Raw genomic sequence first — 13352 nt, forward strand, 5'->3', positions numbered from 1 at the left:
GCGGACCAGCCAAAGCTAGCTGCAAATATCTGCTTCTTCTATCCCTCCCCCTATATTAAAAACATATTTGATTTCAATAGATACTTATTTACAACAGCATTTTCAAAGGCACACTCTATTTTATTGATGAACATAACTTATTTAAATACCCTTAACTATTGGACACTTGTGGGATTTTCCCTTGGGTGTATGAGTGTGTTGTTATAGTCAATTCTGCAGCAAATATTATTGCTAAATCTGTACACATTCTAAGTTTTCCTTTAGGATGTACTTAAAAGTAGAATCAATAGTTTAAAAGCTAGGCTGTTTTTTTTTAAGGTTTTTGATACATATTGCCAGCTAGTCCTTCAGAAGTCCATCACTGAGACCCCCACTAGCATTGTTGGAAATTTACTGTATCACCAGATCCTTAGAAATGGTCTTTTTTAAAGTAACTGATAATGTAATAGACCTGTGCTTTCTTAACTACACTGAGCATTCCAAATGATCACCCATGTTTACAGACTTTTTCTTACAGCAAGGTACTCCATGAATCAAGAGGCACAAAACTTTAAACATTTTGTTTGATAGCTTGCTTGCTTGCTTGCTTGCTTGCTTGCTTGCTTGTAGGTGTAGGTGGTGAGGAGCAGGGAAAGTCAAGGAAACCAGTAGTGATACCCTAGCCTCAGTCTCCTTCTTCTCAGAACATAGCACTGGAGGGCAACTATTCAAAACTCATTCCTGGTGATCTCGAAGTTTCTAGAAGATGAAGAATAGATCCATCTTACAAAACTTTTAGTAACCTTTTTTGTAGATAATGCATTATCAAAGTTGTTAGGTTGAAGAGGAGTATACTTCCGTAGAACCAAATTGTCATTAAAATATTTATCTACAAACTGATTTATCAGCTCTAGTATTTTATTGTATCCTGCTTAATTTTGGACAAGTTCTTTGTAGCTTTTATATGCAACCGTGAAAATTAAAAATGCAAAAATTATAAGGTACAATAAACAATATTTTGTGAGTATATCTTTTTCTTCCTTGGTAGATATTAGCTTAAGTGGCTCTGTTAGAAAGGCATATGTTTGAGAGAAAGACGCCTACATGACAGGAGTACTAGGTTATTCTGACATGTTATATGGAGTATGTTATTATTTTGAAAGCCTGAGTTTCAACTAAGCTTTAACTTTTAAAGGCTATGCTATGCCTTTTCTGATGACAGCATATTATGAAAATCATAGGTTGCATTTCTGTGTTTATTTGCCCACAATCCACAGAATAAGAAACATCATAAGGCAGCAAAGCATTAAATAGTTTAAGGGAACCTTACAGATATGCCAGTTCAAGATGTTTAATGGATGCCCAATGGATGATGGTGGTGGTGATGGTAAAGGGTGATAATAATAGGGAGAAGGAAGGGGAGAATAATTTTTGGAGCTCTTATGTGTCTGGCATTCTGCTCAGTGCTTTACTTACATTTTCTCATTTATTAAGTGAGGAAATTAAGTTTCAGAAAGGCTAACAACCCTCCCCAATGAGTCAGCCAAAGATCAAACCCAGATTTCTTGACTCTCAGTGCAGTCTGTTGTCCATTATATAATGCCGGCTGTATTAAAGACATTGTAGACATTTTAATTTCAAAAGTTTTTAAGTTTATAATTATAAATATCATTTCTATTAATGCAGCTAAGTTTTTAAAGAAAAACTGAAGAGCTTTAGCCTTATTTTATCTGTTGCCCATATTCCCTGATAAAAATTGTTATTATTTTAATTTATTAAATTTTTACTTTAGTTATATATATTATCTCTATTCTCTAAGGTAAGAAGGGAAAATAAAATAATCTAATGTTACAAATGAAGAATCTGAGGCTCAGAATAATTAATTCTTCTAAGGAAGTCAGTTAAGTAACGGCAAAACTGGAAGTCAAGCCCACATCTGTTTGCCCCCAGAACTCTATTTTATTCTATTGTTGTTTATTAAAGAATAGCAACATCAAACAATCTTGCAAATTATCAATTTGGGGTATTATAGAAGCATATACACTGTTCTGTCTTTTGGCCTATTTAGGTCTCATTTCTCCTTAAACTAATATGAAGGGTAAAATAGTACAGTTTACTATATATTTTTTTAAATTTGGGGGGCACCTAGGTGGCTCAGTTGGTTAAGCTACCGACTTCAGCTCAGGTCATGATCTCTAAGTTTACCAGTTCAATCCTCATGTTGGGGTCTGTGCTGACAGCTCAGAACCTGGAGGCTGCTTTGGATTCTCTCTTTGTGCCCTTTCCCTGCTCATGCTATCTCTCTCTCTCAAAAATAAATTTAAAAAATTTTTTTAAATTTTATACTAGGCCTTTCCCCTCTTAAATGCTTGGAGAAAATGTACATAAAATTAGCATGTGGTCCTGGAGTAGATTTTACTCTAGGATGGAGTAAAAAAAAATTGGGCGGAGGCGGCAGTTGGGAGGAAAGACCAAGAAATTGAATTAGAAATAAGAGCTTTCCTCAATAGGTCAGTTTTCCAATTCTCACTCTTTAAATGATACATAAAGATATTTCTAATGTTTCTTGATTTTTTTCTTTTGGTTCTGTAATTATGTGTTATTCACTCCTATTATCAGTACGACATTAAGGCAAAAACCATGACTCTAATCCCAAATCAAAATGACCTATAAATAACTCTTCCCATACCTGCAATCAGGCTGCTTCCTTCACATTCTTCCAGGTTTGGGGGGGCCCAGCTGGATAGCCTGCTTCTGGATTCTTCAAACCCCGCTCGACTTCCTACCACATCCCAGTAATCACAGAAGAATCAAGGGTCCTGTCTTTAATTAGTTGGCCGTGTTAGTCTCCTGACTATTGCCAATGGGAGTAATCAGTAATCACTACTAACACTCCCAATGGGAGTAATCAGCTAATCAGTAATCAGTAATCATCAATCAGCTCACATGCTTCATTGATTCATTGATTGCTTCTTGATCACATTGTCTAGAAAACTAATAATGAGGTTTTTTTTTTTTCTTTCAAATGAATGCAATCTCCCTTTTCTTTATCCTTTGGAATATAGACATAATGATAAATATGAAATTACATAAAGTGAAATAACTTATTTTTTAATTCAAAACTAATGAAACTTCAATCCCTGTTAGAAAATGTAACCGTTATTTTGATAAATCTTATACATCTTTTGAGATAAAGAAAACTTATTTTGAAAGGCCACTGTTAGCAGTGGATGCTGTCATTTTTGCTATTTTTTAAAAGATTCACCCACTCTACTAATTTCTTTTTGAAGGCAGTAGTAAAACATATCAGAGAAGAGTGCTTTTGGAAGCATCTCCCTTTGTTGTATGGCTGCTTTAAAGCATATTTGTACTTGCAGGATAGTATATTCTCTTAAATAAGCCCCCGATTTTCTGTGAATATTTTCCCCCCATGGCCATGCAAACCGGTGCCTTCTTTGAGTGAAGTGAAATCGTGAGTTTACATAGTTGTGTTACATAGCTGCGTTAGGTTGACCCTGAATAGTAGAGCCCATTCAAGACCATGGTATTTGGAAGTTTTTAAATCCTAAAAATGTGTCCCATAAATGATATGATTTAATTATACTCCAGATGTTTCATCTAAAATACATTTTCTGTCTTTTCCTTTTCACTCTTGTCCTCCCTTTTAATGATCCATCGGCCTACAGTGTCTTTACATCCAAAATGCAAAGCAGACAAGTGGGCATCTCAGGGAAGAACATGACCAAAAGCACCAGCATCAGCGGAGACATGTGCTCGCTGGAGAAGAACGACGGCAGCCAGTCTGACACCGCAGTGGGTGCCCTGGGCACCGGCGGCAAAAAGCGGCGCTCTAGCATTGGGGCCAAAATGGTAGCTATTGTTGGCCTCTCCAGGAAGAGTCGCAGTGCTTCTCAGCTCAGCCAAACGGGTAGGCATTTTTATGTTACTTTTGACTTCATGTTTGAGCTGTAATTAAAATACGTATTCTCTTCTCTTGCTCATTTCATCGCAGTAATTAATGGAAGATGACATGTTCCAGAGAGATGGGGCCATTTTAAGCTAGTTGACCTTTCTGCACAGGAAACACTAACTTTGTTTTTCAGTGACCAATGAACTTGCTTTGAAGTGAACCTTGGCCCCCGTTCTCGAGATGCGTGTACGGTCTTTGCTCCTCAGGGAGGAGTTAAGCTGTGGTGGCGGGATTGCCTGTTGCTGATGCTTCGTAAAGATGATCTGATCTGTGAGATATTTGCTTTCTTTAGGTTCCTCAAGAGGGAACCAGCCAAATTAATTTCCATTCCCAGCAAGTTACCGTCATGAAGATGACACCTCCTATGTTGTGTGAATAATGTAGTTCTTTTATTGCTGACAACCTAACTTCTTTTTCAGTTTGTAAGCAGCATTTACCAGTAGTATCAATTTTCTGACTGCAGTTTTTATTTTCCTGTTAAAACTTCAAGCAGCAATATTCTCCAGCAGCAGGGATGGAGGAATTTTCTGCTGATAGTGAAGATATTCAAAGCCTTGCTACTTTCAAATTCCGTTTCTAAATCACATCTGCAAAAATAAATTAGATACAGCACTCCTACTCCTACTCAGAAAAGCCACAGTTAGCAATTAAGAAATTTGTGAGTCAAAGCAACGTCTTTTCAAATGGTTGTTGATAATTAAACATTAAATCCCTGGTATCTTGGAAATAATAACATATCTTCCACTTAACAAACAAACAAAAGCGTGTAATATGGTGTTTCTTTTACAGCAAATAAATTATAGGCAAATGGGTGAAATTTCATTTATGTTTGAATTACTAGGGTTCTAATACACAGAAATCAGGACAAAAATCTGCAACATAAAAGAATTTAAGGATACGTTAATTCCTGGACCCGGCTAACCTTGATTTTATATAACTGTAACAGGGATTCTGGAATCTGAGTCTTATATATATATACTCTTATAATATTGAAATAGTTATTTGATGGTTTTCCTGATATTGTGGTTGTAACTCACTATGTTTAATGTGACAATTGACATAGGAACTTTTCATTTGGTGCTTTAAAATGTTACATTTTAATATAGAAATAATTTATGGACATAGAGATCATACTTTAATTATTTTTAATTTACTTATGTTTATACATAATTAGCTATGTTGTACTAAAATGATAGATGTTGGCCTTTTGACATTGAAATTGAATTTTTTTGTATTTCTCTAGCGGTTAGAACTTCATTGGATTTTTTCCTTAAAATCTACAAACATCTGTAAACCTAAAACTTGTCTAAAAATAAAGCCTGAAGCCTATCAGTTAAAAAATTAAGAACCTGTAAAACACACATTAATAAGATTATAGGAGTTAGAGATTATGTGGTATTAAACTAAATAATCATTTACACTTGTTCAAGGTTTCTTGATAAATATTGACCACTTACTATGAGCCAGGCACACAGAGAGCAAAGATGGTTTTTATCATTGTAAAAATAAATATCATTGTACCAGTGTGGATTTTCAGACAAGACTGCTTACTTACCTTCTAATGAGTAGAAAACTCAGCAAAATGGGACCTTTCTAAAAAATAGTGAAACTATTCTGGATGATATCATACCAATCATTGTAAATAATAATTTGCATTTTAAAGGTATAAGGATCAGTACACATGGCACATGCTAGTTTGTGTGTTCCTTTGCCTGTTGATTGTAAACTCACCTGTAAAGTCAGCATTTCTAAAGTTTACATATGACTTGCTAGGGATTATAACTTAGCAGAAAATACATAGAGATAATAAGAAGACTCAGATTCTATTGCTTACTCTGAGTTATATGTGATAATCAAATATGACCTCTTTAAAAACCTACCCGACATAGCTGACTCGTAGAATGTTCCTCTGACAAAAGAAATTAACACCTCCTGTTCTAACAAGGTTTTTATAAGATAATTTTTTTTTAGTTTATAAGAAAATGCTTTGAGAACTTAAAATCATTTTGTTGGTGTAAGACATCATAGCCAATTTGGCCTCATAAGGGAATCAAGGACTCTGTTTTAGACACGTTGATTTTGAGATGCCTCTTTAGACTTCTAAGCGCAGTTGTTATATGGTAAGTTGGTTATGAGTCTAGAGCCTAGTAGGTCAAGGCTGAGGATGTAATTTAGGAGTGACCAACAGGTAGTACTTAAAGCCATGGCACTGAATAAGATTACTGTAAAGTAACTTGTATCAAGAACAAAACTAAAGAGAGAGCTCTGTGATACTCCAACATTGAGAAAGCAGGAGAGAATTCATCAAAGAAGACTTAAGAAAGAGAAGCCATTAAAAAAAGAGAGAGGGGGGCACCTGGGTGGCTCAACTGGTTAAACCTTCAACTTCAGCTCAGCTCATGATCTCACGGTTTGTGGGTTCAAGCCCCATGCCAGGCTCTGTGCTGACAGCTCAGAGCCTGGAGCCTACTTTGGATTCTGTGTCTCCCTCTCTCTCTGCCCCTCCCCTACTCATGCTATGTCTCTCTCTGCCTCTCAGAAATGAATAAACGTAAAAAAGAGAGAGAAAGAAAAGGAAAGGAAAGAATATGGTATCTTGGACACCAAATGAAGGAAACATTTGAGAAGGATTTATCAATGTGTCTGTCAGGTGCTTCTGACGGGTCAAGTAAGAAGAAGACTGAGAATTGACCATTGGATTTGGCAAGATGGGGAATTTGGTAAACCTTGACAAGCCTTGCAGTGGTGGACAAAGCCTTTTGGAGTAGGTTTAAAAAAATGGGAGTTGAGGTAGTGTCAGTAAGAATAATACCATGAATAAAAATAAAAATATCTAATACTTACTGAACACTTTTATGTGCTGGGACTACTCTAAGCACTTTACATGTAAATCATTTAAACCTCACAATAATGTAATGAAGCAGGAATTAATTACTACTCTCCCCATTTTATGATTTTTTGAGAAAACCAAAATGAGCAGAGGGGAATAACTTCCCCCAAGTTTACCTAAGCTGAAAGGGTAGAAGTTGGAATTTGTATCCAGACAGTATGGATCTGGAGATTTCACTTTTTACTCTATCATAGTCTAGACCAGCATTGTCCAATACAACTTTTGGCAATGTGGGCAATGTTCTGTATCTCTCCTATCCAATATGATATGTAGCACCAGCCACACGTGACGAGCTTTTGAAATGTGGCTACTGTGATTGAGTAACTGAATTTTTTATTTTTTTTTTCACTTTTAATTTAATTAAATTTAAATAGGCACGTATGACTAGTGACTCCTGAGTTGAAAGTTTCAGATAGTAACAGCTCTTTCCAGGACTGTTGATTAAAAAAAAAATGGAAATATAGAAACAGGACCATAGCTTGGGAGCATTGAAGTCAGAAAAGAGTTTTGTTATTTTAGTGACAGGATACTTGTGGGAACAACTTAGTAGTTGAAAGAGTTTTGGGTTCAGAGCTTAAGTGGAAATCAGCGTTGTGGTCTGTGGTCACTCAAGAAATTATGCTCTTTAATTTTCATCTTGTAATAATTTCTAAGGTTACATGGGATTTTACATTTACTCTAATTATAACACTCAATAACTGTAATCATTTATTTATTTGTCTATCTCCTGGCTAGACTGTTTTTTTCTTATCTTATGTATCTTTCTCAGTGTCTGGTATAGTTTCAAATATAGTGATCTTCAGTGAAAAGGTCATGTATTCCTTGGGCTGCATGATTAAGTTCTCTGGGAGAAATGGAAAGAAAACAATAGAACTTCTTTTCATTTTTTAACTTAAAAGAAAAGAAATTAAGCATTGCTAATGTTTAGTACACACTTCACCCTTGTGTTCATGGTTGGTCTGGATGTCAGATGGTCAGTGTTGCATGCCTTTCTGCAAGTGTTAGTTTTGTTAACCATCAGAAAATGGGCAAGTGGCTTAAAAAGATTACTGCAAAGAAACTGTGGATTAAATGTAATAGCTATTGCAATTGTGCAAAAAAGGTAGACCTGAAACTTCTATTCCCACTCAAGTTCTTCATCAACCATTGATGACGTACAGTGGCACTCTTAAGATTTGACAAGAAGCTCACTGAAAAATTCTAAGTTATTGGGGGAGGCGCCTAGGAGGCTCAGTCACTTGAGCCTCCAACTTCCGCTCAGGTCAGGACCTCATGGTTCATGGGTTCAAGCCCCATGTCTGGCTCTGTGCTGACAGCTCAGAGCCTGGAGTCTGCTTTGGATTCTGTGTCTCCCTCTCTCTCTCTCTGCCCCTCCCCTGCTTGCATTCTCTCTCTCTCTCTCTCTCTCTCTCTCTCTCTCTCTCTCTTTCTCTCTCTCTCTCATAAATAAACATTGAAAAATTTTTCAAAAAAAATAAATTATAAGTTATTGAGAAGATTAATAAAAGATAGATTTACATCCACTATTATTAATGATGAACCCCTTACCCTGTGTTTATGCTTTATGTGGTCTATGGTATGTCTTTGTGAAGTTTCTTTTTCAATTATGACATCACTCAAAATAAGTATGAGAAAACCAAATTTGGAAGCAGACCTTCAAATTACTCTACTTATTGCTAACATAATGCCAGCTGCTATACTGTATAAACTATATATATACTATATAAAACTTGATATATATAAAACTTAGTTCAAAAGGACTTTATTTATTGGGCAAAAATATCAGTTCACTGCAGTTAATCCCAGTGGGCCAGTGGCCTTTCTGTGATCATTCAGGGTTTGAGGCTGTTTCATCTTGAGGCTTTACCCTCTTCTAAGAACTTGGAAATGCTCTCTATACGGCCAACACACGCAACTTTTTATGCGAAAGAATTAGAACTAGGAAATTCACGTCAGTTTGTATTTCATTGGCTACTGCTCAGTCACAAGGCTGAGTCTGGGAAACAAAAGGTTGGGAAATGTAGTTTAGGCAGTGCTCAGGAACAAGAAGAAGCAAGTTTGGTGAACACACCAACAGTTTTGAAAATTATAATGCACGTCACTGGAAACATTTTTCCTGAAAACATAAAGTCTTACTTTATCATTAGAAATAATGATTTGCAAATATTTGTTGCATTTTGTTCTTTTAAATAATGTGTGTTTTATGTATTATGCAACTATTTTAGAACATGTGTACCGTTGATAAAGAATTTTTTTAGGGAAACGGAGATGATATTTTAAAAGGTTTAAAACAACTGGTCTAGTATATGTAATTCAAAAAGACCTAACACCACTATTCTAGTATGTTAAAGTTCTAAGTGAATGTTTGCTGAATGCATAGGTCTGTTAACAGAACTTGTACTAATGAAGAATAATAGAGATGTTAAATAGCAGTATTGCCTTTTCGTGTTATTAGAAATCTCAAACTAACACTATAGGATATAACATGTTAAGGAGTTTAACGCCAAATTTAGGCATATTCCTCACTTTTGAAATTATAATGTTTTAGGGGCACCTGGGTGGCTCAGTGGGTTAAGCATCCAACTCCTGATGTCCACTCAGGTCATGATCTCACAGTTAGTGACATTGAGCCCTGCATCTGGCCCTGGGCTGATAGCATGGAGTCCACTTGGGGTTCCCTCCCTCCCTCTCTGCCCCTCCTCCGCTCACACTCTCTCTTTCTTTCAATATAAGATAAACATTTAAAAAATTATAATGTTTTAGCATTTATAATACTACCAGCCCTTATAATTAAAAGTATTGATAATCATGCCGCTATTTATTCTTTGGTACTGAGTTCAAGTGGCTTAACTATAACAGATGAGGTAAAATATTTCATGTAAGTGAAAGCTATTATAAGCATATTATGAATTGTGTTAAAGTACTTCTGTAGCAAGCTGGGGTAAACAAGTAGCTAAGAAAGATACCAGTTTTATTGTTAATGGAAATTAATTTAGCGTTTCTTAGATTTGGATTGAATTTCCCATCATTTGTTCTAAAAAGAAAACCCTTATTTTTATTTGCTTAATTGTGGTAAAATACGCATAGCATAAAATTTATTACCTTAACCATTTTCAAATGCACAGTGCGGTGACAGTAAGTACCTTCCCATTATTGTGCAACCATCTCCAGAATGCTTTTCATCTTGCAGAGTGAAACTCTGCACCCATTAGAAACTCCCCTTTTGCCCTTTCCTCTAGCTTCTGGTAATGACCATCCCATATTCTGTCTGAATTTGACTACTCTGGGTACCTTATATAATAAGCAGACTCGCACAATATTTGTCCCTTTGTGACCTAGTTATTTCACTTACCATAATGTTCTTAACATCCTTTCATGCTGTGAGCATGTGTCAGAATTTCTTTCCTTTTTAAGGCTGAATAATATTTCATGGTACCTATATAACCACATTTTGTTTATCTGTTCCCCTGTAAATGGATATTTGGGTTGTTTTCACCCTTTAGCAATCGTGAATTATACTGCTATGAAGAACACGGGTGTAAAAATACCTCTTCAAGATCCTGCTTTCAATTCTTTGGGGCACCTACCCACAGTGGAATTGCTGGATCATGTGGTAGTTCTATTTTTAATGTTTTGAGGAACCGCCATTCTGTTTTCCAAGCAGCTGCACCATTTGACATTCCTGCCAACAGGGCACAGAGTTGTGGTTTCTCTCCTTCCTTGCCAACACTTGTTATTTTTTGATAACAGCCATCCTGATGGGTCTGAGGTGGCATCTCATTATAGTTTGGATTTGCATTTTCCTGATGATGAGTGATGTTAAGCATCTTTTCATGTGCTTATTGCCTATTTGGATATCTTTGGAGAAATGTCCATTCAAGTCTTGCCCATTTCCTTAAAAAAACAAAAACAAACCTTTTTATAATAGAAAAATGTAAGCCTGTTTTTCGGATTCTAAAGGATTATCTCTGTGTTAATAACAATACTTATTTGTTTGTTTGCTTATTTATTTATTTATTTTGAGAGAGACAACGTGTGAGCGGCAGAGGGGCAGAGAGAGAGACGGAGAATTCCAAACAGGCTCCACATTCAGTGCAGAGCCTGATGAGGGGCTCACTACCATGAGATCGTGACCTGAGCCCAAATCAACAATCGGATACTTAACTGACTGAGCCACCCAGGCGCCCCAATCATTCATAGCTTTTAAAACTTCAGTGTACCAGGGGCTCCTAGGTGGCTCAGTCAGGTAAGGGTTCAACTCTTGATTTCGGCTCAGGCAATGATCTCACAGTTTGTGAGTTTGAGCCCCGAGTTGGGCTCTGCACTGCCAATGCAGAGCCTACTTGGGATTCTGTCTCCCTCCCTCACTGTTTGCCCCTCCACCCCCTCTCAAAGTAAATAAACTTTAAAAAAAGCTATAAATGATGACATAAATATATGTCACATATTTCTGAACATCTCACATTCTAGTGTTTTATTATTATCTATAGAAAAAATAAATAGAGCTCTTGAAAGCTATTGTTAAGGAACCATCTATTTAGGAACTATCCATTTACATCTACAATTGCAAATTATCTTGCATTATCCCTTCCCAAACCTAAAGATTACACTCATAATTGAATTGTTAAAAATTTACTAACGAATTCTTATAGTATTATAATCATTTTCCTAAAGTACAAACATTACCATACATTTATTCATCTCACCAAGCAAACATTTTTTATCAACTACCCTATTTGCAAGGGAGACATTTTGGTAGGTGCTAAGGAAGACGAAACTTGGCACATAGTCCTTACTCTTTTACAGCTTTTCTACTGAAGGATCTTAAAATCTCCCAGAAGAAATGAGTTGTAGGCTTGAGTAAATATAAAACAAAGTACAACATGATGAGGACAAGCAAGAGGAACAGAGACTATCCTATAAGGAACTGTAGCGGAGTGGAGAAAGCAGATTGGCAAGTTTTCAAGTTCACATCTCCCAGCTCTGCTGCATGGACAAGTCAACCAACCTCTCTAAACTTCTGTTTCCTCAGCTTTAAAAATAATGGACTCTATCTTCCCACCTCTTGAGGTTGTTAGGAGCCCTTCTGAAAGCACTTAAAGCAATGTCCAATACCGTTAATATAATTTTTAATATTGGTTCAGGTGTTAGTGCTCATAATATGTCATCGTTAGTGTGGCAGTGGAAATGATCACTCCCAACACTGATGCCAAGCTAGCAGTTGATCTAAGTCTTAAACTGTGGATAATGTTTAAACTGTGAGGATGCTGAGAACAGGGATGGACATTTCAGAGACGGGCAGCAGCAGACCCAGAGATACGGAAATGCTGTCTATATGAGAGTATTTGACACATAGTGGGAGATGAGCCTGGCAATGGAGGTTGGAGGCAGATAAGAAATAACTTAATGTCTGGGGTGCCTGGGTGGCTCAGTCGGTTGAGCATCCAGCTCACCTTTGGCTTAGGGCACGATCTCACAGTTCATGAGATCGGCTCTACGCCGATGTCATTGGCCTGCTTGGGATTCTCTCTCTCCCTCTCTCTCTCTGCCACTCCCCTGCTCGCTCGCTCTCTCTCTCTCTCTCTCTCAATAAATAAACATTAAAAACAACAACAACAACAAAATGAAAGAACTTAAAGTCAGGCCGGCGAGTTCAAGCCATAGAGTTGGCAGTAGGGAGCCTTTGCAGGATTTGAAATATGGTCATGACAGTCAGAGTTGGAAAGATTTTGTCAATAAGAAAGTCTAGAGATCAAGAATAGGAGACAAATTTCATAAGGCAATTAGTTTAGAGCAGAGATGAGGGCCTGATCAATGGTGTATCAAGTTTTCTATTGCTGCCATACCAAATTACCACAAATTTAGCAACTTAGTGCAGATTTACCGTTCTATCAGAAATATGAGTGAGCTCGGCTGGTTTCTCTGCTCTGTGTCTCACAAGATGGAAAGCAGAGTGTCATCAGGCTGGGCTTTTATCTAAAAGCTGAAAGGAAGACTCCATTTCCAAGTTCATTCGGGTTGTTGGCAGAATTCAATGCCTTGCCTGCCTAGGACCGACATCCCTTCTTTTACGGTGACCCCTGTCATCTTCAAGCTAACAATGGCATGTTGAATTTTTCTTGTGCTTCTGATCTGAGTACCCATTCTGCTGCATTTCTTTGTCCAGCTAGAGAAAATGCTCCACTTTTAAGGGCTTATATAATTAGATTGGGCCAACTTAGATGATTCAGGATAATATCCCTGTTTTAAGGTCCTTAACCTTAATTACATCTGCAAATTCCTTTACACCACATAACATAACATATTTTGAGATTCCAGAAAATAGTGCATGGACATCTTTGGGGACCATTGTGCCTACTACAAATGATAATTATGGAAAGGTATTGAAAGGTAGAGGGATTCGAGAAATATTATAGATTTGTTTTATAAAAATTATTATTTACATCCTACTATTTGCTTCCTGGGAGTAAAGCAAAATAGAAATAAATGTTAATCTTCAGTTTACACTATCTG

At 36.7% G+C, this 13352-nt stretch overlaps 1 protein-coding gene across 2 annotated transcripts in view; it reads left to right on the top strand.

Moving 5' to 3' along the window:
• The window catches only part of RIMS2 (regulating synaptic membrane exocytosis 2), a 322108-nt gene that overhangs the window by 229198 nt on the left and 79558 nt on the right, over positions 1–13352 (top strand). For both annotated transcript variants that reach the window (XM_047842737.1, XM_047842736.1), the window contains one exon: positions 3666–3907. In XM_047842737.1, coding sequence (XP_047698693.1) covers positions 3666–3907 — 242 coding nt within the window. The remainder of the gene's footprint in view (positions 1–3665; positions 3908–13352) is intronic.

Source organism: Prionailurus viverrinus, chromosome F2 (genome assembly GCF_022837055.1).
Source record: "Prionailurus viverrinus isolate Anna chromosome F2, UM_Priviv_1.0, whole genome shotgun sequence".
Taxonomy (NCBI): Eukaryota; Metazoa; Chordata; class Mammalia; order Carnivora; family Felidae; genus Prionailurus; species Prionailurus viverrinus.